General features: G+C 39.0%; 3 protein-coding genes across 4 annotated transcripts; 2 read left to right on the forward strand and 1 right to left on the reverse strand.

The window, feature by feature from the left end:
* Window positions 1-15,105: 15,105 nt before the first annotated feature.
* On the forward strand, window positions 15,106-16,363 carry LOC131255203 (receptor-like protein 7). Its single transcript, XM_058255898.1, has 4 exons — window positions 15,106-15,120; window positions 15,232-15,886; window positions 16,084-16,215; window positions 16,326-16,363. Exons 1-4 carry the CDS (start codon window positions 15,106-15,108, stop codon window positions 16,361-16,363), a joined length of 840 nt encoding a protein of 279 aa, XP_058111881.1.
* Window positions 16,364-16,865: 502 nt separating this feature from the next.
* LOC131255204 (receptor-like protein 19) lies at window positions 16,866-17,648 on the forward strand. Its single transcript, XM_058255899.1, has one exon. The coding sequence runs from the start codon at window positions 16,866-16,868 to the stop codon at window positions 17,646-17,648; it is 783 nt and encodes a 260-aa protein (XP_058111882.1).
* A 1,471-nt stretch (window positions 17,649-19,119) lies between these two features.
* Window positions 19,120-24,551, reverse strand: LOC131255787 (uncharacterized). Of its 2 annotated transcripts, XR_009176418.1 has the most exons (3): window positions 24,513-24,551; window positions 24,182-24,408; window positions 19,120-19,229 (listed from the first exon to the last, which is right to left on the reverse strand). XR_009176418.1 is itself a non-coding variant. In XM_058256602.1 (2 exons), the coding sequence occupies exons 1-2, from the start codon at window positions 24,414-24,416 to the stop codon at window positions 19,123-19,125; spliced, it is 342 nt and encodes a 113-aa protein (XP_058112585.1). In that variant the 5' UTR covers window positions 24,417-24,545; the 3' UTR covers window positions 19,120-19,122. The 2 variants fall into 2 exon arrangements, 1 of the variants encoding a protein (XP_058112585.1); XM_058256602.1 differs by having other exon boundaries at window positions 24,182-24,545.
* Between the last annotated feature and the right edge of the window lie 2,342 nt (window positions 24,552-26,893).

The raw sequence follows: 26,893 nt of genomic DNA on the forward strand, positions 1-26,893 counted from the left end.
ATAGTTTCTTTCCATAAAGCTGAGTCTTTGGAGGATACGGCCTCTTTATATGTTTTAGAACCATCTTCTATAGTCATCACTATAGGTATTTTTCTTATAACATTTTCTCTATCTCCTTCTACAATATGGAAAATGATACGTTGTGAGTCTATGTAGTCATCTCCTAGACTGTTCTCTATTCTTGTCCTTTGACTCCTACGAGGTTCAATAGGAGCTTCCACTATCTGTGGAGCTGTGCTATCTGGTTCTCTATTAGGAGTTTGGATTTCATTATCATTTAACTTCAAGGATAGTGAGTTCTCAAAGAACTCAACGTCTCTTGATTCTATTATTGTATTAGACTCTATGTCTAGAAGTCTATAAGCTTTACTATTCTGTGCATACCCTACGAAAGCGCACTTAATAGTTCTTGGTCCTAACTTAGTTTTTTTTTGGATCAGGGGTTCTGTAATATGCAAGACACCCCCACACTTTTACATATCCTAGATTAGGTTTTTACCTCTCTATATTTCATATGGAGATATTTTATATTTTTTAGATGGAATTCTGTTTAGTATATGGCACGTTGCAAGCAGTGTCTCACCCCATAGACTTAATAGCAACTTTGCTCTTATCAGCATTAAGTTGAACATTTCTACTAATGTTCTATTCTTCCTTTCAGCTATTCCATTTTGTTGAGGTGTGTATGGCGTAGTACATTAATGTATTAGTCCATATTCTTCACAGAAGTTATCAAATTCATTTGAGAAGTATTTCCTCCTCTATCGTTACGGAGAATTTTTATCTTCTTATTTAGTTGATTCTCTACTTCTGCTTTATATATTTTAAACATGTTCAATGCTTCATCTTTGCTCTTTAGTAGGTATACATACACATATTTAGAGCAATCATTTATAAAGGTTATGAAGTACTGTTTACCTCCACAAGTAAGAATGTCGTTTAACTCACAGATATCACTGTGCACAAGATCCAATACTTGAGACAATCTTTCAACACTTGGAAAAGGTTTCTTCGTCATTTTGGATCGTATGCACACTTCACATTTATCGATTTCATTATCTGTGTATGATATTAAACCATTTTTAGCCATGAACTTCAAGGTACTATATCTTATATAGGCTAATCTATCATGTCACAGTCCAGTAGATTCAACCATATACGCAGAAGTGCTACTTTCATTCAGAGAAAACTTAACCATCCCGTTATAAGCATATCTCTTTCCGAAAAAATTCTCATTTTTAGACAGAATCAGTTTACCTGACTCGTACACCACCCTTATGCCTGGTTTACCCAGAAGATCCCCAGAAACTAAGTTTCGCCTCATGTCTGGGACGTGCAGTACATTAGTCAGAATTACTTTCTTCCCAGAGGTAAAAATCAATTCAATAGTTCCTTTGCCGACGACCTTCGATCGGACTTCATTACTCATTTGGACTTCTTGACCATTGGTCAATTCCTCATAGGTTTTGAAGGCTGATTTGTCGTAGCACACATGTACTGTGGCGGTAGTATCATACCACCAACCTGAAACTTTACCTTGGATGGTATTTACCTTAGTGATCATAGCCACAATATCACCTTCTTCTACTACACTTGTCTCTTTTTTAGATTTACGATATCGACATACTCAAGCATAGTGCCCGATTTTTCCATAGACATGGCATGAGCCTTTGAACTTTCCATTCTTCTTTTGGGCATTTTTCTTGAATTCCCTTTATTGGGTTTCAAGGAATCGTCCTTCTCGGAATTTTTGTTACTAGTATTCTCTACTGCATGTACCTTGGACAAGGCATTCCCGTTATCATTCTTTTTGTCGCGGTTACGGGATTCTTCCTCAATTCGGAGATGTTTCTGGATTTGTTCCAGTATGTAGTCATCAGTTTTATGCAGCAACTTCTTTCTATAGTCTTTCCACATCAGTGGCAATTTAGCGATTATAGCCCCGACTTGAAATGATTTAGGAAGATCGATTTTGATTGCTTTAATTTTATTTACTATTAGCTGCAGTTATTGGATTTGGGGTAGCAGCGGTTTGTTATCTACCATGTTGAAGTCAAAATACCTGGCGATGAAGAATTTGTTGGTACCTTTTTCTTCAGCATTGTATTTGAACTCTAGAGCGGCCCAGATCTCCTTTGCTGATGATATTTGTTGGTACAGATCGTACAGTCGGTCGGAGAGCATGTTCAAAATGTGTCCTCGACACAAGAGTTCGTCTTCGGCTTGTTTGGTGCGGACAGCCCCCTGTTCAGGTGCGTCTGTGTCTGATGCTTCAAGTAGTGCTTGCAAATTTGGATCTAATATGTAGTAGATCTTTAGTGCAGTCAGGAGAAATTTCAGCTTGTCTTAGCATCTCGTAAAATTGGTTTCATCGAACCGATCAAGACGTATCAAGTCCTAATTCATCAACTTGATGGATGAAATATTATCGGCTTCCATCACAAATAACGCTTTAAGATTGTTGGAAATTATACAGATTAATATAATTACTGTATAATATGGAAACCGAAAAATAAAATTAGCTTGAATAAGGACAGGCTGAAGCACGTCTGAAATGTTGTCCTTAAAGCGTTATTTGCCCCTACTCAATTTAATTGAGTATGCTGATAAGTTACAGGCAAACTGCTTCTAGGATACGACGAGCATGGTGTGGGTTTGCTTTCAGCAAACACAAAGGCCCACCTATTGAAACTCTATTACAATCAGTCTGGCAGAAATACAATAAAAGGAAAAATCCTAGAAGAAAGAAAGAGAAAAAAAATTATGTGATTTAGACCACTGCACTGGTTAAATCTTCAGCCAATAGTTCAGTCGAACTGTTCTAGACCGCACTGTTAGTCTGTTCTTCAAGCAAAGGGTTGAACCCTTGCTGTCTTGCTGGAATTACTGGAGTATAGGAGAGGAGTGGAGGACGACTGTCTCAGTTCGTATGGGTCTGCTGGAGTGGGTTGAGAAATGATTTGGAAACCCATCCCGGCCCTCCTTTTATAGGATATGGTGGCTGGGGGTTATGGTCCAGGGAATTAAATCTCATGACCGTTTTCTAACTGTTGGAGAAAATTAGCCGTTTTATGGCCGTTTTTTGACTGTTGTGCATAGGCCATTAAGCTACTGCATGCTGACTGTCGTGAGACAGTAGCTAGCTGTTTTCTAGCTGTTGTGCTAGCCATGCAACAGTTACTACTGGACCCTGCACTAATGGCACAGCTGTTACAGATCTGCTGCAACAGCTCTTTTTCCAGCTTTCTATATATACTAGAGGACTCTCATTCAGTCCTCTAGTCTCCTCTTCATCCAACCATCCGCCTTAGCCGCTTAGTCGCACCACGACTCGCACACGTCTCGACTCTCTACGACACGATGTGGACGTGCGAAGTGCGAAGTGCGCCACTAGCGCCTCTACAACCACACATGCCATTGCACCAAGCCCGTGCCCGTGACTGAGACCGAGACCTGAGCCCGTGCCCGTGTCCGAGCGTGCGCGCACGGTAGCACTGGAACATGTAAGGTCCATAGTCCTTGGACTAGGTGAGTAAATATTATAATACTCCACTGTTTTCATTTAAACCACGAAAAGTTCTTCTCTTTTTCCAATGTGAGACTATTCCCAAAACCCACAAAAAAGTTCTTTTTCAAACACTTTTATATATTATATATTATTTTTTATTTTATTAAAATATATTTTAAAATCAATATTTTGTAACACTTTTCCAAACCGATCATTTTTGTATACATTGTGGCAAAAAAGAAGAGAAAAACACAGCCTTAAATTTTATTAGTTTTTCACCTGTCTTACCACGTAGGATAAGTTATCCATGAAACTTTGCTAGTATACCTTGTAGCTCATATTATTTATTTATTATAATTTATGAACTTTGTGTGTATTTTTTGTTAACCATGATTCATGAACCCAATTGAAAAAGACAAATGAAGGCCAAGAAAGAAAGGAATAAAAGAAAGAAAAAAAAAAAAGTGGATGAGACCCTTCTGCATAAATAAATGATATCATGCCCGACTCATTGATGCTTGTTGCTTGACCCATTGAGATAAGTGGTTCAAATTTACTTGTCTCACAATTGTGGTAAAAAAGAAGAAGAGAAAAGCACAACATTAAATTTTATGGGTTTTTCACCTGTCTTACAATTCTTTGCCACATGGGATAAGGTAACCCTGGAACTTTACTAACATATGTTGTAGCTTATACTATTTATTAAACATAATTCATGAACTTGGTATATTGTTTGTTAACCATAATTCATGGACCCAATTGAAATAAAGAAATGAAGGCCAAGAAAGAAAGGAATAAAGAAAAAAGTAAAAAATAAAATAAAACGGATATATGAGACCCTTTTACATAAATAAATTGAAGAATTAGATGATGGGTTCGACCAGTCGACCTAGGAGCCTTTGGAGAAGACACCCAAAATGAGAAAAAAATGATTTTTTCCCTAAATAAAGCATCAAACCCGCGCTATACGGCTAGTCGAGTACATGCTCGACCGGTCGTGCCACGACTGATCGAGTATGTACTCGATCGATTGGTCATGCACAGCTCAAAATATGCAATTTTTCATAAAATTTGAAATTTTAAACATTTAAAATAACAAAAATGATTGACCCGGTGATGCTTGTTGCTTGACCTATTGAGATAAGTGATCAAAAGTATGGGACATACAAACATTGTGGACCATTCTTAGTTTTTTCTACCTGTCCATTACTTTTAGATAGCTTTAACCTACTTTAGCAACTTGCCGAAAAGCAACAATGCCCACATTGAAGTAGATCAGTGCTAAGATTTCGGAGAGGATTTGAAAATTAAAGTGTGTTGAGCCTCACATCTAATTAACATTATGCATATACACTGTGAGGTGTGTTTGGCACTTTAGTGCTCTTTTTTAAGAGAATTAATTTGTGTTTGTAAGATAGAGATGGGAAGTGAGACACTTGATGCCACCCATCTTGAATGTTCACTACCAATGATATCTGTTCATGTAGTCAGTTGATCATTAGCGTATGAAAATACGGCAAAGTTCATCCAATTTATCCAGAAGCCTAAGCCGGGCTTTTACATTACACCATGGATATAAGAGGAAATGGGTCCCACTGTGTTGTGCACCATACATGCCTCCACATGATCATACATATGTGGAATTTATGAACTGTAGATAGATGGACCCCAATTTTTTTTATTTTTTTATTTTTTTATTTTTTTGAGTTAGCTGATTAGTACACACACTCCATGTTAGCCACCCCGCTAGGGATCCATACCAAGACCTCGAGTGTTGAAACGAGGTATCTCCACTCAGTCTGCCAGTTGAGCTATGGATCTGGGTGTAGATGGACCCCACTCTGTATATGCCTAAAAAAGAAAAGATCTGGTCAGTCAACTTATCAGGTTGGCCACGGTGAACGAAACAAATAGATGGCAAAAGATCATATCTGTGCTTGCATGCATGCATTTGTTCCAGCAAGTGCGCGCACTCTCTCAGCACTCAACACACTCTTGGAAAAAAAAAAGAAGAAGCACGCATGTGAGATAGGAGCCACTCACTTGGCCATTCTCACGGTGAAGATTCCTTGACTGAAAGATCTTGGTCCTTATCAATAATTCACATCTTGGTACGTACATGTCTGGGCATGATCTGTGAGACAAGGGACAAGGGCGTAGACAAAGTGGTGACTGCCTGATGAGTGGCTCTCATCTTTGTTAGGCTGATCTGAGCTGCTCATCCTATAATTATGATAGCATAGATGGGTTGCCTACAAGGATCAGGCCCATATGAATATCAGAAAATCCGGACAATTGCTTGCGATGAGTGCGGCTTCATTGAATCCCTGACTGTGCAGCCCACCTTGATGAATGCACCTTACATTCATGCTGTCCATCTGTTTTTACACCTCATTTTAGGGCATGCGGAAAAAAAAAAAAAAAAATTGCAGCAGATCTAGCTGGAACACACGACAGAAAACAGTGGTGATTGACCATCAAAAACTTCTTGTGGGCTATAAAAGTATTAGATTAAGCTTATGTTTGTGTGATCTCCTCATCCAGTTCTTTGTGACCCTATCAACAGTTTGGATGGCAAATAAAATTTACAGTAGCCACAAATAAGTTTTTAATGGTGGATACTCAATCATCCTGTGTTGTCGTCAACCTAAGATTATTATCAAATTAATTTTTGGGATCAACTACTAAAATGAGCTGTTAAAACCGATGGATGGCGTGGATGTAGGTAACATACATCAAGTTGGGCCCCCAGCCAAGATTTATGATCACGACCGAGAAGGATTGCGTGGTGTAGCATACACGCCGCTGATGACCTAGTTCTGTGGGTCTCACCATGATGTATGTGTTATATCCAGACCGTCCATCCATTTTACAAGACCATTTTAGGGTATGGCTCCATTTTACAAGACCATTTTAGGGTATGGCTCCAAAATTAAGGCATATCAAAAGCTCACTGGACCACAATACAGAAAGCAGTGTAGGTTGAACGTCTGCCATTGAAACTTCTAAGGGGATATGGAGTTTTGAATCAATCGCATATTGGTGTTTTTCCGTCTTTCAGGTTCGTGTGGCTTCATGAACAGGTTGGATAGCAAATAAATGTCATTGTGGACTCAATAAAGTTTCAACGGTGGAGTTTCATGCCAACTCTTTTTATGGTGTGCTCCACGGATCCACCTCATTTTTTGACACATCCCTGAAATGCTATCATAAAATGGACAGTCAGCAAAGATAACATATATCACGGTGGAGTCTACAGAAATTAATAACGTCAACACAACATCGAGCACCGGTGGTGTGTTGCACAACACGTAATCGGCATCCACGCTTACTCATGCAGGGACGGACAGGGACCTGGCAGCGGCTCTGTGGGGCCACATTAACGTGTGCGTTTTTATCCACGCGGTGGATCCACTTCAATGGATAATAAGGAATCAACCAAAAAAGATGCAGCTTTAAAGGCACAAGTGAGAATCCGCGTCTACTTTCTCCGCACCTTTATTTCATCTTATTAGACTCAAAGGCACAGGTGGGCAATCCGCGTCTACTTACTCTGCACCTTTATTTCATCCTATTGGACCTTTTTGTGTAGATTCAATATCCTTCAACAGCAAAATTTCCCCTGAAGGCCTTTCGCATGAACTTCCTCACAAGAAATTAGGTAAGGCTCCACGTGACACTTGGAGATTCCACTTGTCTTTTCATATTATTTTAAGACTTGCCCAAGAATTAAGTAGGTCCAATACTAAAGAGGGCTTGGCGGCCACACGGAAAAAGTGGTTAGACGCATGACTACAATGGAAATCTCCTTGGCCTCCACTGTGATGTTTATGTAGCTCCCATGCCTTTGATAAAGTAAATCGGATTGCCTACTTATTAAGTAAGCTTTCATCATACTGAGTAAATTGTGTTGGGCCCATCCTGAATGTATGTGGTTTATCCATTCTGTCGATCCATTTTTACAGATCATTTTAGGGGTTAAGCCCAAAATTAAGGCATGTCCAAATCTCAAAGTAGACCATAACACATGAAACAGTGGGAATAATGATTTCCACTTTTGAAACTTTCATAAGGCTTACGGTGATGCTTATTTGCCATCCAACCTATTCATAAGATCACAAAAACAGGGATGAAGGGAAAACAAAATATCAGCTTAATCCTAAAATTTTGTGGTGCCTAAGATTTATTCAATAGTAGAAGTTTATTTCTCACTGGTTCATATGGTGTTGTCTACTTGAACATTGGATATGCTTCATTTTTGGGCCCAAGCCTTAAAATTATCTGCTACTATGGGTGGACAGAGTGGATAAAATATGTAGATCACGATGGTCCCCACAGAGTTTACTCAGTACACTTAGTATACTGAGTTACTCAGTACGCAATTGGCTACCTTCCTGCGGAGATCCTACGGGATGAAATGAAAACACCAAAAAACACTAGCCAAATCCAAAACCTCTGGCCCAACTAATGCTTCAACCGTGAACATTCAATCCTCACTGTTACCTATCTTGCAACCCACGTGAGTTTTGGATCTACCTTGATTTTTTGGCCAATGTCCAAAATTGATCTAGAAAAATGAATAGATGAGATGGATTTCTCACAAACATCACAGTGTGCTACACCTAGCTTCTCATCCCAGGTATTTCAAAGCTTTTGCAGGCAATCTGTGCCGTGCCGTGCCCAATTCCCACATTGATTCCAAGCCAAAGCCTCTCCCAGGAGCTTACTGCCATGTGAAACTAGGTGAGACTAACCGAGAGTCCATCTGTTTTTTAGGACATGATCCAAAAATTGATGGAAATCCGAAATTCATCTGCACCGTATGACAGAGGATTGGACGTCCATGAGGCTACAAGTTTTGGACAATTTTAATTGTTTGTGTTTTTAGTTCATCCAAGTAGAATGACCTTATGAACGGCGTGGATGGCATATAAACATTGCAGTGACCCTGGGGAGGTTTCAATAGTAAGAATTTACTTACCATCATTTTCTTGTCATGCAGCTCATTTGAGTTTTGGATTTGTATTTTTTTAGGCCCGTATCATAACATGATCTGGAAAAACGGATGGACACGACAGATTTACCACAAACATCACGGTGAGCCCTACCTAATTCTTGGCACACGAAGTTCTTGCAAAAACTTTCCGTCGGCTCCACCTTTCTCTACCCATTCCACGGTTTTCCTGTTTCTCTTGCCACGTTAGTGCATCGTGCCAAACGAAAGGCGTCTTTTTAAGAAAAAGGCTTGTGTACGGAGAAAAATCAGGTTCACGTTGGGTGTGTAACACACACGAAAGGGTCTTTTTAAGAAAAAGGCTTGTATACGGAGAAAAATCAGCTTCACGTTGGGTGTGTAACACACATATATAGGATGAACGTGGACAGCTGGTCAGTATCTTTTAACCATATCCATTTCTTCTCTCCATGTGCTACTCACCTGTTGAGAAGCGCAACATGCTTTTTGAGTGAACTGATTTTCATTGCGGTGTCTCATATAGAAATCTGGATTCTCTGTCTGCCACAAACAAGAGTTTCCTGCATTGTAATTGGGAGTGGGCCATGTCATTAGTGATGATGTGGCCCAATCACAATGCAGGCAACAAGAAATCCCCATTCAAGACAAACAGAGGATTCAGACTCCTGTTGATGATGAGTCAATGAGTCTTTCACACAGGTGCTATATAAAAATGTGTGAAATATCGATTGGCCTAAGTCCTATGGGAAGTGGGACGCTTGATGCCACCTCCCTTGAATGATCACGACCAATGATACCCATTCATGTAGTCAATTGATTATCAGTGTTTGGAAATAGAGCAAATTTGATCCCATCCATCTAAAAGGCCTAAGCCGAACTTCCACATTATATCACAGATACAAGGTGAGCTCCACTTTGTCATGCACTGTACATGCCTCCACATGATCATAATGTGGAATTTATAGACTGTAGGTCGATGTGCCTCACTGTGTAGATGCCTTGGCTGGGGAAAAAAAAAAAAAAAAGATCTCGCAGGTCAGTCAACTTATTCAGGCGGGACACCATCCATGAATTAGATGTATGACATAAGATCATCTTTGTGCTTGCATGCATGCATGCATGCATTTGTTCAGTGCACTTTCTCTCGGCACTCAATGCACTCACAGAAAAAGTTACACGTGTGAGATCGGAACCACTCACTAGGCAATCGTCGTGTGGTGAAGATGCCTTGACCCAAAGAGCCTAACCCACAGATGCATACAGAATGTGGTGACTATAATTCAATTTATCAATCATTTACATCTTGATACATGTCTGGCCCTGATTTGTGAGACTGGGGTAAAGATTAAGTAGTGACCACCTGATGAGTGACTATCATCTTTGTTAGTCTGATCAAAGCCAATTACCAGACAATCATGATAGTGTAGATGCCTTGCCTAAAAGGATCCGGTCCATCTAAATATCAGAATGTGGGATGCGGATTGCCTAGGACAACCTGTCATAGGAAGTTCCTATGCTCGGAAGCTGGGTGGGGCCAATGTGATATTTGTCAGAAATCCACCTTATCAATCTATTTTGCATAAAAAGGATGAGAACCGTCTGAATATCTGAATCTAGTACGTGGATTGCTTGGACAACCTGTAGCTGGATGTTCCTATACTCATAAGCTAAGCGGGGCCAAACTGTGATGTTTGTGAGAAATTCATCCCGTCCATCCGTTTTTCCAGGCTTTGTTAGGGTATGAACCCAAAAATGAGGCAAATCCAAAACTTTAAGTAGCAGCACAACAAGAAAAAGGGGGCTGGAAGTTCCGGTACTCAGAAGCTAGGTAAGGCCGGCTGTGATGTTTGTGAGAAATATACCTTGTCCATCTATTTTTCCAGACTATTATAATCTGAGCCAAGAAATGAAGTAGATCCAAAACTCAAGTGGGCCATATAGCAGGAAAAAGTGGGTGGGAAAATGGCTACCGTTGACACCTATTAGTTCTATCGTGTTTATATGTCATTATTATATTGCTCATAAAGTTATTCTTATTTAAGAGTAAGTTAAAACGCAAAAGTATTATCCTGATCTAAAACTTCTATGGCCCCACAAATGTTTCAACGGTTGATGTTTGTGAGAAATCCACCCTGTCCATCCATTTTTCTAGACTTTGTTATGACATTAACTAAAGTATGAAGTAGATCCAAAACTCAAGTATTGGGCCATGATGCAAGAAAAAGCGGGTAGGAAAATGCCTACCGTTGAAACCTCCCTAGTTCTATCATGTTTATATATCATCTATATTGTTCATAAAGTCACTTTTACTGGGAGGAACTGAAAATACAAAAGTAATAGCCTGATCTAAAACTTCTACCCCACGATCCTTTCAACCGTTGATGTTCAATTCTCACTGTTTCTGTCATGCAGCTTATTTAAATTCTATCAAAGGGATTTTACAAATGGTACTTTATTAAGGTGGCATTTACCTCCTGATACCTTTATAACTTAAATTTTTGTTAAGATACTTTCTTAATGAAGTTATTGTAGGGTTGTGTATCGAGCCGAGTCGATTCGAGGTGGGCCAAGCTTGGCTTGACTCGTCCGTGCTCTCCTCGAGCTCGAGCTCGGCCTCGAGTTTACCAATGGAGCTTGGATTATTTGCTAAACCTTTCGAGTCGAGGTCGATGCGAGCTAGTGGATTAAGTCGAGGCGAGCTTACATCGAGTCAAGTCGAGCCTGCTCCCAACCCGACTTGACCCAGCACTCATCCCGCACTTGATTCAGCCCAGCAACCCGACCCAATTGACATCTGATTTAACCTAGCCACTCAACCTAACTAACCCAACCCACACTCGACCCAACTCCTAAATCAAATATTCAATTAATAATAATAATAATTATTATTATTATTATTATATATATCTATATATATATATATATATATATATATATATATAAATATATATATATATATGAGAGGAATGCTCAACTGCGCACCACTTCTCACGAGTTCGACGAGCTTGGGGGAGTAGAGAGAGAGAGAAAGATGGGTGAACTGTGGAGCTCGAGCACAAGAGAGGGAGAGATGCGAAGCTCAAGCACGCACGAGTTAGGTAAGGAAGGGAAAATGGTAAGAAAGGGATAAATGAGTAGGGTCGTAAGGTTTAAGTTTTATTTTTTTATTTTTAAATATAATATATATTATATATATAATATATATTCGAGCTCAAGCTCAAACTTCAAGCTGAGCTGAGCCGATTTTGAGTCGAGTCGAGTCAAGATCCACAATGATCGAACTTGGCTTGTTTTTAAAACGAGCTAGGTCATATGAAGATTGGCTCGCCTTGAGTCGTCGTTCGAGTTGAGTCAAGCCAAGGTAGATGGAGCAAAGCCGAGCGACCTTTTTGAGCAGGCTTGACTCGTGTATAGCCCTATGTTATTGTTAAGGTACCTTCCGGTAGTTTTCTCCCACTTCCCTTGTGATTTTTTCAAAAATAATTAAAATATCCACCAATTAATAAAGTTGCTTAAAAAGAATTACATAGATATCTAAAGGTAAAATTAGTAATTAATATTAATATAAAAAATTACAAAAAATGAAAAATAATAATAATTTCTTTGGACGCGGATTGCATAGTTAAGATGAGGTTTCCGGATTGGGTGCGGCCATGATCGTTGGTCCACCTTGATGTATGTATTGTATATCTAGGCCATCCATCCATTTTCCAGCTTCTTCCACGTCATGAACCGAAAAATTAAGAGGATCCAAATATCAGGTGGACCATACCATAAAAAAAGGATGCTAATTGAACGCCCACCATAATGCTCATCATGATGTTCATTTGTCATCCACTGTTGATAAGAACATAGTCCTGGATGAAGAATAAAAACTGAAACCAGCTTGATCCAAAACTTTTAGAACCCATAAGAAGTTTTTAATGGTGGCAGTTTAATCACCACTGTTTCCTCTGGAATGGTCTACCTGAGAATTGAATCTCTTTCATTTCTGGGATTATGCCCTAAAATTATCTTAGTAAAATGGCTGGACAGTGTGGATTAAATAAGTACATCATGATGGGCCCTATATAGCAGCGATCAGTACCCACTTGCTAGTGACATGGTACGTAGGCGATCGGCCTCCGGTCTCTCTTTTCAGCTGTAATATATCGGTGGTATTGTATGAGCCCTGCCATGATGTATATATTGTATATCCACATCTTTCATATATAGGTGGTATTGTTTGAGCCCTAACATGATGTATATATTGTATATGTTGTGTATCTACCTGAGAATTGAATCTCTTTCATTTCTGGGCTTATGCCCTAAAATTATCTTAGTAAAATGGATGGACAGTGTGGATTAAAAAAGTACATCATGATAGGCCCTATATAGCAGCGATCAGTACCCACTCGCTAGTGACATGGTACGTTGGCGATCGGCCTCCGGTCTCTCTTTTCGGTTGTAATATATCGGTGGTATTGTATGAGCCCTGCCATGATGTATATATTGTATATCCACATCTTTCATATATCGGTGGTATTGTATGAGCCCTGCCATGATGTATATATCGTATATCAACATCTTTCATCAGTTTTTTCACATCATTTTAGAGCATGAACCAAAAAATGAAGCAGATCCAAATCTTTGGTAAACCACATTGGAGGAATGGTAGTTGTTGAATCTCAACTGCTAAAAAAATTCTGTGGGCTACAAAAGTTTTTGATGAAGCTGATATTTGTTTTTCCCTTCATCCAGGTCGTTGTGTCCTGATCAACAGGTTTGATGGCAAATAAACTCACGGCAGGTATTACATTGAGCCCTAGGAAATTTTTAATGGTGGGAATTCAATCAGCAGTGTGATCCACTTGGGATTTGGACGTGCTCTCTCTCTCTCTCTCTCTCTCTCTCTCTCTCTCTCTCTCTCTCTCTCTCTTGTTTAATTCCCTTAAAAGGAGCAGAAATATGGATGGACAGCTTGGATACACAATACATGCATCAACGTGGGCTCCACAGTCAGGACCACACTGCGTTGGGTGAGACTGTGCACCTAATCGAGAAATGTTTTAGCCTACCACAAAGTATCGTGGGCAGTCAATCGCCATTGTTTCCTATGGTACGGTCCACCTAAGTGTATAAAAAAATATACATTACTGTAGGGCTTATAGGACATCCACCACTAACCAGTGCCATCAATGCAATCCAAATCTACCGTTATGTTTATATGACATCCAAACAGTTTATAAGGTCATTTCCACTTGATGAATTGAAAATACCAAAAAGTTATGAAACTTTTTAGCCATTAGAATGTTTAAAACAGTGGTCACTGGATCCTTACTGCGGCCCACTTGAGTTTTGGATCCACCTCATTTTTAGTCTTATGTCCTAAAATGATCTCTCAAAATGGATGTACCGTGTGAATTTCTCATAAACATCACGGTGGGCCCCACTTAGCATCCCAGCGAAGGAACTTCGTGCTAGGCATGGGCAGGAAATCCGCGTCACGCTGACGTTCCCTGAGATCCAGAGTTGTATTAATGGTTCAAATGAGATAAAAGTTACATGGGCCTCACAATGATGTATTTAATATATCCACACCGTTCACCTATTTGGTGAGATCATTTTAATGAATTATCCCAAAAATAAGTTATATCCAAAGCTCAAGTGGATCACACCACAAATAGAAATGGAATAATAATTTTCACCATTGAAACATTCATATAGAGCCCACCTTAACGTTTATTTTTTTATCCAATCTGTTAATACATACCTGAATGAAGAGGAAAAACAAATATCATATTGATCCAAAACTTCTGCGATGCAGTGTGGTCCACCTAATCCCTGGATCTCTCATATTTTGCCTCTCAAGCCTTACTGGACGAACGGATTGGATATAACACATACCTCATGAGACCCACGTAACTTGGTGACGTCAACATACCAGCCAAATCAGGTCGGTGGTGTGTGGTACAGCAGCCAATCCGCTGTGTATGTAAATACCCACAACGCTTTCTCTTCCTCCGATGACTACCTACTCTTATGAGCGGCTCTCGTATGAAATTCACACGTATGAGTGTTAACAGTAGTAAAACCTCTTCACTTTCTGTCTATAAATAAAGCTCACGCTTTCTATTCCTACACATCCCAAACTGTATTAACTAATGGCCCTCCTCTTTTCTTCTAAGAACCCATCATTTCTCATTCTCTTCTTTTTATCATCTCCTCTTTCTCACTACCCAACAATGCAACCATCATCACTTCTCTGCTTTACTCCACCTCAAGCATGGTTTTAACTTCACTGCTTCCACCCTCTCTACTCTCCCTTCTTGGAATTCAAACAATACCGATTGCTGCTCTTGGGAACGCATCACGTGCGATGGACCCACTGGTCACGTGATCAGCCTCGACCTCAGTGAGCTCTATATCTCTGGTTGGATTGATTTTGAAAGCCTCTTTCATCTTCGGAGCCTCCAGAGGCTCAACCTCGCTGACAATGGGTTTGATCCCTCTCCATTCCCTTATGGGTTTGACCAGCTCACCAGTTTGACCCATCTCAACCTCTCTCACTTATCCTTTTATGGCCAAATCCCACTGGAAATATCCCGTTTGACCACTTTGGTTTCTCTCGATCTTTCTCGCAATGAATATTCGAATGGTTCATCCTATAAAAACCTGAAACTTGAAAACCCAAGCATTGGATCACTCGTCCAAAACCTGTCCAATCTGAGTGAACTCTGTCTGGACGGGGTTACACATCTTACTGCAGGGCCAGAACTTAGATTTGCCACTCCCTAATCTCAGCAAGTTGAGCTTACGAGAATGTGGTCTTTCAGGCTCCATCTTTTCTCCCCTTTCACAGCTCCATTTCTTATCAGAACTTGACCTCAGCAATAACAATCTCTCCTCTGCAATGCCCAATTTCATAGGGAACTTATCCTCATTGACGTCCCTGCTCCTTAAAGATTGTGGATTGCATGGAAAATTCCCTGAGAGTGTTTTCCAGATGCCAAATCTACAAATCATTGACATATCAATCAATCCATTTCTAGCTATCAATTTGCCGGAGTTCCCTCAAAACAATACTCTACAGCAATTGATCCTTTCATACACTGGATTATCAGGAAAGATACCAGATTCAGTCAGTAATCTCAAATTCTTGACTCAATTAGACCTCAGCTATTGCAACTTGTCAGGATCATTACCATCCTCACTTTTGAACCTTACCAAACTGCAATATCTGTATCTTTCATCCAATAAATTGAGCGGCCCAATTCCTTCTTCATATGGAAACGAGCTTCTGAATCTCAAAGAGTTCAGCTTATGGAATAATTTGCTTAATGGGACCATTCCATCATCATTGTCTTCACTCTCATCATTACAACTGTTGGATCTGGGAGGCAACCAACTTAGTGGTCAACGTGGTGAGTTCCACAATGCCTCTTCTTCACAGCTGGAGTTCCTCTATTTGGATAGCAATAAATTGCAGGGGATGATACCCAGATTTATCTTTCAACTTACCAAGCTTCAAGAACTTTTCCTTCTTCCAATAATTTCAGTGGTGTTGTGGAGCTAGGCCTATTTCAAAACCTCAAAAAACTTTCCTATCTGGATCTTTCAGATAACAACCTGTCAGTCCAATATGGCAGTGGTAATTCCACATTTGTTTCCATCCCCCAGTTTCAATATTTGTTGCTACGGTCTTGTAACATCAGCACATTTCCAAATTTCTTGAGAAATCAAGTGCAGTTGGGTGAATTGGACCTTTCCAATAATAATATTAGTGGTGAAATTCCCAAATGGATATGGGAAGTTGGCAATGGGTCTTTATACTCTTTAAATCTTTCTCACAATGTTCTGCAGGGAATAGTACCATCTTCCCATCTTTTGTTGATCAGTGACTTAAGTGTTATGGACATTAGCTCCAACAAGCTAGAAGGTTCACTTCCTATCCCACCACCTTCCATCTTTTTCTTTTCAGTTTCAAACAATAGCCTTGGTGGTGAAATCCCTCGATCAGTTTGCAATGCAACACTCCTAAGAGTCCTTGATTTATCTCACAATCACTTCATTGGTCGGATTCCATCATGTTTGGGTGAGATTGGTGGTACACTTAGTGTGTTGAATCTTCAAGGAAATGCTTTCAATGGCACCTTACATCAGACATTTAAAGAAGAATGTAACATACAAACGCTTGATCTCAGTGGGAATCAATTAGAGGGCCAAGTGCCAAGGTCTTTGGCTAATTGCAAAATGTTAGTGGTATTAAACCTTAGAAACAATCAAATAAATGACACCTTTCCATCATGGATAGAAGCTTTGCCCCTTTTGCGCGTTCTTGTCTTAAAATCTAACAAATTTCATGGCCCCATTATACTTCCACAAACAAATCAAAGCTTCCCAATGTTGCGGATCATTGACCTCTCGTCTAATAGTTTTATGGGTGGTTTGCCATCTAATATGTTTGAGAATTGGAAGGCAATGATGGATGAGGACAAATCTCAATCTTTCCTTTATAAAACCGCAGATGGACCAAGGAAAACTGTATACTATCAAGACACGGTAACAATAATGATCAAAGGACTAGACAGGGAACTCACCAAGATCCCATCCATCTTCACAACAGTTGATCTCTCAAACAACTATTTTCAGGGGGATATTCCAAAATCTATAGGGATTCTCAAGTCGCTACATCTACTCAATATGTCGCACAACGGTTTCACAGGCCAAATTCCAACATCACTTGAGAATCTAGCGGTGCTTGAGTCATTGGATCTCTCACAAAACAATATCTCAGGGGAGATTCCTTGGCAGCTGACAAAGCTAACATTCCTCTCGGTATTGAACCTTTCACAAAACCACCTTCTGGGAAGCATACCACAAATTAAACAGTTTTCTACATTTACAAATGAATCATTCCAAGAAAATCCAGGATTATGTGGACCTCCACTATCAAAGAAATGCAAAGATGCCGAGGGTGCACCATCGTCTGCTCCGTCAGCACTGCAATCTGAAAGAAAATACGATTGGGAACTAATATGGATAGGATTTGGAGTTGGATATGGATCAGGTGTGGGGATGCTTTTCTGGACTCTAGCACTTTGGAGGAAGGGAAGGCGAGAATTCTATATATTTGTTGATGGAATGCTTGCTTTGATTTTTCCTTCCATGGTGTTTTCTAAATAGCAACGATGTTAGAGGATTGGAGCTAGGGTAAGTATGTTTGTATAGTTTGTGGCTAAAAGAAAAAAGTTTTAGTTGTTTTATCCCTTTTGTAATTTTGTGTATTTTGCTTGGTCTTTATAATATGTGTTGTAGTTGTTTGTTGCATTTGCACCTTCCTGAATGGTTGTACATAACATTCTCAAATAAATAAAATTACATGTGGTGTGCTCCCACATTTCTGCAAAAAAAAAAAAAATTGTCTAAGTTGTCTCTTTGTTTTCAAATTTTGGCCCACCTTAGCAACAAGATAACTTAATCTATGAGCTGGATGATCTAACCAATGTAGCCTAAGTATCCAGTGGTCTTTTTTTTCCCCCCAATAGTCTAGACAAATGTAGGCTAAGCAAACATTAAGATGAAGAAGAGTGGTGTTTTATGTATATTTTAATATTTTATATTTTTCGATCATCACACTAAGAGTTCTTTCACCTTCCCACATCCATGTATATGGGGTGTAAGAGTTATCACTTTATTACCACGTGATGATTTTTGAGTTGGAATTTTGTGATGCCAAAAAGAAGTGTGGAAATCATCATCTGCTCTCAAGGCACCATAACATGCAGTTTTTAACTTGCAAGGGGACACTCGGCCAATCTAACCAAGCAATATGGGCTGTGCATTATGTCTAGAACACATTTCTCAGGCCACCGTGTAAAAATCCCACCAATAAGATCAACATTATGAACAATCAACATAATTTATGTGAGAGTAGGCTTGTTCAGCAGCGAGTCATCCATCTGTTATGCCCATCATCTATTGCTTATGGTTCTAAAGAATCAATTTTATCAGAAAATCCTAACCATCCCATCCATGGTTTGGATGTAAATAAATATAAAAAGAAGTCCCATATATAGATGGATTAGATCATCCAACTGATCTGATTTTCACAAAATCACTTTGTGGGAAGCATACCACAAATTAAATAGTTTTTTTACATTTACAAATGAATCATTCCAAATAAATTTAGGATTATGTGGACCTCCACTATCGAGAAAATGCATTGCACCACCATCAGTAATGCCAACCTTTGAAGATGCAAATTCAGAGTTGGACTAAAAATTCGTGTGGATAGGATTTGGAGTAGGAATGGGAGTTATTTTCTGTACTCTAACATTATGAGCAAAAGGGAAGGAAAGAATACAATAAATTTATAGATAAGATGTTTTCATTGATTTTAAAAAAAAAAAATTCTTCTGCAATATTTGCTCTAAAGCCATGACCATAAGTGGATTTAAGTTATGGTTGTTCATGGCTCCTAGCTTGTCCAAGAAATGTTTAGGTATGTATGTTGTTGGATTGAGGTAGTTGGGTTTGTTTGGTTTAGCCTTGCCTTTGTTCGGATTTTTTTTTTTTCATCTTTGTCTAAGATTGTAAATGGTTGTTTTCCATATCAAAAAATTTATAGGTGTGTAAGAAAGTTCTATTTTCCGTCCATTTACGACTGAAAGCAAAAGACCTCACAGTCGAGCTGATGTGCATCACATAGGAGTATCGTTCGACATTCATAAGCTTCTCCACTTTTACAGAACCGGACTTTGAGACCTGCATCAATAGCCTGTTTGAATACAACAATGTGTAGATCTAATCCATGATTCTTTGCGAAATGATTCCCAACTAAATAAGACATTCAATGAGAAACCAAGATAAGAACTGCAATTATCAATCATAAGCAAGGTCATGCACAAGATGTACACAGGCTAAGTAATAGAGAAAAATTTTTAAAAATTAAAAAAAAAAAAAAAAAAAAAAAAAAAAAAAAGAAGAAGATAATATTTGCAATAAAATGTACCATCTGCACACATAAAACACTCAGCAGATGACCCTAGATCAAGGTATTCTGTATCGGCAACGGTAGCTGTAATAGTCACCACCATTACCAATACGAGTATCGGCCCTAACGGCCGATATAGGGGCGTAACGACCGTTACGACTCCCGTAACGGTTGAAAATGTTCTTTTGACAGAAAAATTGTGAAAAAATATGTAGAAAATCCAGAACAATGTAAATATTCTATAGATGTAATTCATTTTTTGTTTTAAACATGTCTATGGTAGTGTAACTGTCCACTCTTTGGTGAGAATGTTGTATCGGGTTGTCTAGTGAATTTGTGAACATGATTATATGTATCTAATGTTTACACATTACAATCAAGCATTACAACTAGAAATAAAAAAGGCATAAATACTACTTTTTCATTTTTTTTCAAGATCTATTTGATCAAATCACTTCAATTTATAGTTTTAATCTTAAAAACTTTAGTAATTGTGGTCGAAATCTGTTGTAAAATGATTTGGGAGACTTTTTGGAACGAGAAAAGTGAAAGAGTTGAGGAGAGAAATAGATTTAAATAGAAAAAAGTGGTTGTTTTTCGATCATTATGGGGGTAATGATCATTATGCCCGGTAACGGCCTTTACGGCCACCGTAACGGCTAATACAGTCCCAAAAAACCAACTACCCCGTTTCACCCCGTATCGCATAACGGTCATGGCCATCACCAATACGCATCGGCATTTACAGGCGTATTGTAACGGATACGGAACACGTTGCCCTAGATCATTCGTGGGTGCACCGAAATTTTAGAGGAGACGGCATGATGCGGACACAAGTGTATTCAAGGTGTACCAACGAAGAAAGTGCCAACCACAAGTGCCGTCCTTGTAGATAGGTGACTATTGAGGAGCTGAAGACCTTTCACATGTGATTGGACATATAGAAGACCCCACTTAGGGAAGACACATGTGAAGGAAGATTGGAGAAAGAAGACCGAGCGCCCAAACTTTCTCATACTTATGTTATTTGCGCGTTTTTGACTTAGTTAGGGGTCTTTTAGTAATTTTATATCTTTATTTGCTTATCCTAGGGGTATTTTAGTAATTTTATGTCTTTATTTGCTTATTTAAGTGAAGTAAAGCCCTAAACTCGAATTTCAACTATTAATTAATGAAAAGCAAACCCTTTGGTTGCCTCCTTCCTCTCTTCTCTCTAATGGTGCTTCTTCTCTCCCCTTGATCTTCTTCTTCTAATTTCTTCTTGTGCCCCTCCAACTTTTTCAAGGTAATAATTTTCTTCCTTCTATTTTCCAGTTTTGGCTAATCCTTCTTCGATCAAAATCTTGAGAATCGATCTAAACCCTAAATCCCCAAATTCTCAAATCCTTAATCCGAGAAACTTCTTGGTTCTTCGGACTAGTGATCTTCATTGATCGATTGGGTGTGACCATGCAAGATCGGGAGGTCTCATCCCTCGCCGGATCCAACCCAAGTAGTAATTGAATTCCATAATCCATGGTTGTAGTGATGGCCCGCTCCATTGCATGTTTCCTTTATGATTTTCTCAGCTATGATGATTACTGTTAGAATTTTAGATCATTTATTCCTTTTATTTCCGCTGTTTAATTGTGTCCATGAGCATGCATCATAATTAGGGTTGTCCTGCGTCACGGCAACTACAGGTTCATGCAATTTTTGAAAGAGTTCAGGCTTATAATTCAAAAAAGGAAAATTCATAGAGGATAAAACCAACAGCTCCCTTAATCTATTACATAAAGTGAGGAGATGATAAACAAAACAATCCATAGAAAATAGCAACTAGTACACAAGTTTGAATTTTTTCTTCAAATTTGATAATAAAACAACCACTTACATATTCTAATCTTAAAACAAACCATGCATCATCTAAGTACATTAAAAAATCATATAAGGTGCCTCATTAGTAGATACAATTTCTGAATGGATTGAGCAATCTTGTCAAAAAGAAGAAGAAGAAGAAGAAGAAGAAGAAAACAAAAAGGAAAGAAAAGAAAAGAAAAAAGAAACAATGGTTCAACAAAACTATGTTAGGAGTTCAATGCCCAATTTGAATTAGAATTCCAAGTCTCTGTGTAGTGGATACCTTATGCAAATATCCAAGCATCTGAGTTGGGTAGGGTACTCCAGTTTTTCTGAGTGATCCAATTATTGTAGGTTGTCTATATCTACATCTATCTGTGTTCTATAGTTTAAAGAGCAACTCGTGAAAAGGGTTTTGATGTAAGATTTCTTGGTTTAGCCATAAATAACAAAATGATGTCACTTTTCCAAGAATATTGTAAACTAACCATAAGGTATCCACAACTCAAGGAGGTTTAGTATGACTATAATTTTGAGTAGAATAAGTTTTGTAAAAATAATTGATTCTCTTCCACCTTCCCTGTAGTACATATTATCTAACAAAGCTGCATATGTTTTATAATTCTACCGCAGTATCAGTCAGCATTTGAACGATGCAGACTTGCAGGACTATTTATTTTCTTTTCGACAATTATAGTCTTTTAGAAAATGAGACTTTGTGTTCCATAAACAATTTTATTTCAGTTGCCAAATTGCAAATTACATGATATATCTACTTGCATCATCTTTATGTACTCATTTGTGTTGACTATCACTATATGATCATTTTCCTTGGTTTCAACATTGTTTACCATTTATTATGCAGGAAATGCCTCACATGTTTCAATTTGTTCCAAGCAGAAAACAGGAAAGAAACAGAGCTTCTCTTGTTATATGGTACCATTTATATGGAATGATTTGCTTCTTTCTCAGGTCAAAGCAGTGAAGAAGCTTCTTAAGATGATCCCACAGAACATAGAAGAAGGCTTGAGGGAGTTCCAGTATTTACTGCTCAAAATTTGAAAATTGCAATAGCTACAACTGGTGGAATTAAGTGGTATGCTGTTTCAGTGTTGTATGTGTTTCTGTATATCATATTTGTAGCATTTAGAAAAGGACCATGGTTATAAATCCTTCTAATTTTTGCTGAAAACTGTGGTTACTTCAGAACACACATCAGCAAAGGGAAACTCCTCCAAGTTTTCAAAGGGCAAACTGTAGAATATATGAAATATCAGAACTTGTAACTGAAAAACAGCTCTGAGTTGGATGGATTCCACCCAAAACAGATGAATAATCCAGGAAGTGATGCGGTCACTGCAGGATGGTAATTTTCAATTTGTGAAGTGTAGAGCTACATTAAAGAACTACATAATGTAATTTTTAAGTTTACAATTCTGGTATACCTTCTACATCACACAGAGGCTCTTGAACACTGTTGCATTTTCAAATAACACAAATGGAGGAAAGTAATGAAGGTGAAAACCTTAAAAATTAAAATACCACGATGATTAAATACAGTTTATTTCAGTGTTTTTCAAAATAAATAAACAAATAAATGGACCACTTATTTGATTAAAACTCAATGCTAATTTTGTAGATATGAAAACAATGATGGATTTTGTATTAAAATAAGAAAACGGAAGTTCTGAAAAGATGAGAAAAGGTGTGGTTTTGTTTTCATGAATGGGACTTTGTGTTTTTTGCATCTCTCTCCTTTCTTGTCTTTTAAAATAGTCCCACATCAGAAATAGATGGGAATATTTTAAGCTTAATAAAAGGTTGATTTTCTAGTATAGTATTCTCATATGCAAGCCTCAGTGTGTCTGCTCATAGGTGCTTCGTAACCCCATCAGCAGGCACATGAGTGCCTGAGGCCATTGTGGTGCATGCATGTGGAAGGGCGCTTGAAGCACACTTTGCACTTGCTTGATCAGACTGTTGGATTGTGCCCCTGGGTCGATTAGGTGTGATTAGATTGGTTGGATCTAGAGATCATTGTAATTTGAATTGGGGAGGTGGCAGATTTCTAAATATAGCAAAGCCATCAAAAAGCATCTGAAGGGGTGTGTAATGCGTACCTATTCAGAGTGACTGGATATGCTCCAAAGACTCTCTCTCTCAAATCTCTTTTGCTTTCTTAGACCAAGCATCAGTTTTCTGCTATAATCATATTCTGAATAACACAACTTAGTAATTTCTCGTAGTCTTGGGCATATTTGAGGTTGTTGTGTTTGGTAGGCACCCACTTTGATTTTGCAAATCTAAGGATGCAATTCTCAGATCGAGAGGTTGAGCTTGTTGTATCCTGGAGGAGGATTTGCTTTTAACACTATTGCAAACTGATATAATAGTATGGGGCAACCTTAAGGGTGGCAACATTGAAACATTCTTCAATCCTATCTTTTACCCTTCTTTTATCATTGTTTTTACTTTCCTTTTTAATCATTTCCGTCTCCTTAATTCTAATTATAAAAGAAACATCTAATGAAAGACCTTATCCTCTTAGAATCTACTTATGGTTTTAGTCCCCAGCCTAGTTCATGTGCAAACGAGTCATGTCTAGAACATTCAAGACTACATACAGTGGACCGAACAATGAAGATCAACTGACATGAAAATCAGATCAGTCCACCAAACAAGTGGGCCACCACATACAGAAACACTGGAGATTTAAATCAAACCTGACAACAGTCTAAAATTGGTGTACCTTTGTGGCCCACATGACAAGTGTACCAACCTAATGTCTGCACGAGGTGATCTTCATGGCGGGGCATATACAATTTTGGTAGATTTCCAAAGTAAAGCACTATCAAAAGCCCTACTGTTCGCTAATAAGAGTTACCTGATCCAAGCCAGAAGACCAAAAGCAGCGTCCCGATGGACTGCAGGATGCGACGCAGGTCTGCTCTGAAGAGCAGCAAATGAACTGCGACGGGCAGCAGATACTCCAAGACAACAGAATATACCGGGACCTCACTAGCAATGATGCTGAGGTTGATCGTGGCGAGCGCCACCAGAGTGCTGACCAGGGCGCAGCTCAGCGCGCTCCGCACTTTCGTCTTCTCCGACCTTCCCATCCCATTTCAAAACGGACATCTTTGAATCAAAATCTCAAAATAAAAAGAGGAAAGGAGAAGTGAATCAAGGCAGGATTGATGGGTGGGAAGTAGTACCAGAGGCCGAATGCACCAGCTGTGAAGAGCGAGGTCCATATGATGAGCGATGGGAATGAGATGTTGAAGTGGGCGGCTGTGATTTTCAGCCGTCGGTCGTGGGGTTTTGTGGAAGCGGTGATTAAGGGATGGGATTTGTTGGGGAGTGAAGGTTGGGAGGTGGGAAGGGCAGTTGCTGAGATGGATGGAAGGTGATGGCAGGTAAGGAGATGCGATCGTACGGATGGTGGGGCTGTGGAGAGAGGACGAGTGGGGCTGAAGAAGGTCAGCGGCGGATATTAATATTGGGGCACTGCTTTATTTAAATCGCGGCGACCACAGAAATCGCCTGCATACCCCGGCCATAGATATTGGCCACGGTCAAAATGTGCCAGTAAGGCTACTTTCTTTATATATATATATATATATATATATATATATATATATATATATATATATATATATATATATATATATGTCGAGCCTGTGTGGGCCACACGGTGATGCATATCGAACATCTACCCCATCAGTCAGATGCACCATTTCATGGTGGGCCACGAGCTTAAAAGTCAATCCTATGCATGACTTTGGTGGATCACACCACATACAACAGTTGAGAGGGGTTATTTTCTTATTAAAACATTCATAATACTTTATTAGGCTCACTGAGATGTGATTCACAAATCCATCCTATCCATTGTGTGTGTCCCACTTAGATGAGGGGTCAGAGCAAGTTTCTTCCGCATCCAAAACTAAGGTAGGCCCCACCAAGTGATTTTATATGTTTTAGGCATGTCCTCGTATAGTTTTAGATGGTATGGCCCACCTAAATTCCATATACGGCTGATTTTTGGGATATTCCTTAAACTAAAGTGGATCCATCATATGCATGGTGTAGATGTTTGACACATGTAACGGTGGGGCCCACACTGACCCCCCCCCCCCCCCCCCAACACATATATGGAAATGGTACTACGAGGAAGACACATTTGGGATCAAGAGATATCCAATGAGATAAGGTAATTCATGCCTAGTCTAATCCCTTCCGCCCCTCCATAAGTAAATGGAATGTATCCTTCATGCAATTCCTCTCAAAAAAATTCCCAAAAAAGGATAAAAGAGGGAGGGGAGTTTATCCTCAATTTGTCCATATAGCCCACTTGTGGACAATCAAAGCCATTCATGATAACCCGGGCGCTATCTTAAATATAGAATTAGAAGGGGTGATCAGTTCCTCTCTACTGGATAGTAGTAAGGTAGACCTTTGGATGTAGATTATCCATTTTCAGCTTTGCAGGAAGGTCTCAAGATCGTGTAAACAGTCAAATCCTGCGAGCCCACCCATTTACACCATTCATCATTAATATTAGACCAAACAAAATGGCTAGATTAGCTTGGATTGAAATGTCCACCGAAATAGGCTAGATCACTGTAAACCTAATTCAATTCAATTAGAAGGTCATTTGTTTACTCATGGAAATGAAAATTAGACTCATCAATAGTCAAAACCATGACATCCGCTTGTAAACTTGACACACAAAGTACAAATGTTAGGAGTAAATTATTGCCAAACGCTTCTATTTAACGATTCTATGATAGGAAAGTTTTCTGAGTGGAATCATTCAACAAGGGTTCAACTGATTGAATTGATGGTTGGATGAATTTCTGTTTATTAGGTCCTAAAATATTGAGCATGATAAAAGCAAAATCTGACGGCTGTGAACTGCTGCATTTTATTGTTGCTGTTTGGCTCTAGTTCAGTTACTATTTTGCTGACGTGGAGAAGCAAACATGTATTTTTAAACCATCATTTAGATGGAAAGGACATCAAGGGCTCATTTAGATACTACCAAATAAATAACTTTTTTAACTAATTTAAATCATTAAGTTACTTTTCTTAATTAAGTTGGTTTGACTATTAAACTAGAATAAGTAACTTATTAGAAAATATACCTTATTTATTACAGTCTGTTTTATTATTATTTTTCTTCCAAAAGCAAATTATTTTCTTTGTTTTTGTTGGTCACACTGAAGGTTGTTAATATTTGCAACCCAACCTGTTGCTGGGTACATGGACGCAGTTGGCGTGAGCACTAACACTAACTTAATGTATCACTTGTGGGCCACCAGTTTGTGGACCCCACTGATGTATGTGATGCTCACATCGTCCACCCATTTTCACGCCCAAACTGTGGCAGATTTAAATCTCGGACATGGGGCCCACCATCTTACGGTGGTGACCAAGCACCTACCGCTGAAAGAAATCGGATTGCGTACTGAGTTACTCAGTACGCTTTTATGTAAATTCAGTTGGGCCTATTTTGAATGTGTGTGGGTTATCCACGCCGTCCATGAGTTTTTCCAGCTCATTTCAGTGGTTGAATACAAAACTAAAGTATTCG

Source organism: Magnolia sinica, chromosome 9 (assembly GCF_029962835.1).
Source record: "Magnolia sinica isolate HGM2019 chromosome 9, MsV1, whole genome shotgun sequence".
In the NCBI taxonomy this organism is placed as follows: Eukaryota; Viridiplantae; Streptophyta; class Magnoliopsida; order Magnoliales; family Magnoliaceae; genus Magnolia; species Magnolia sinica.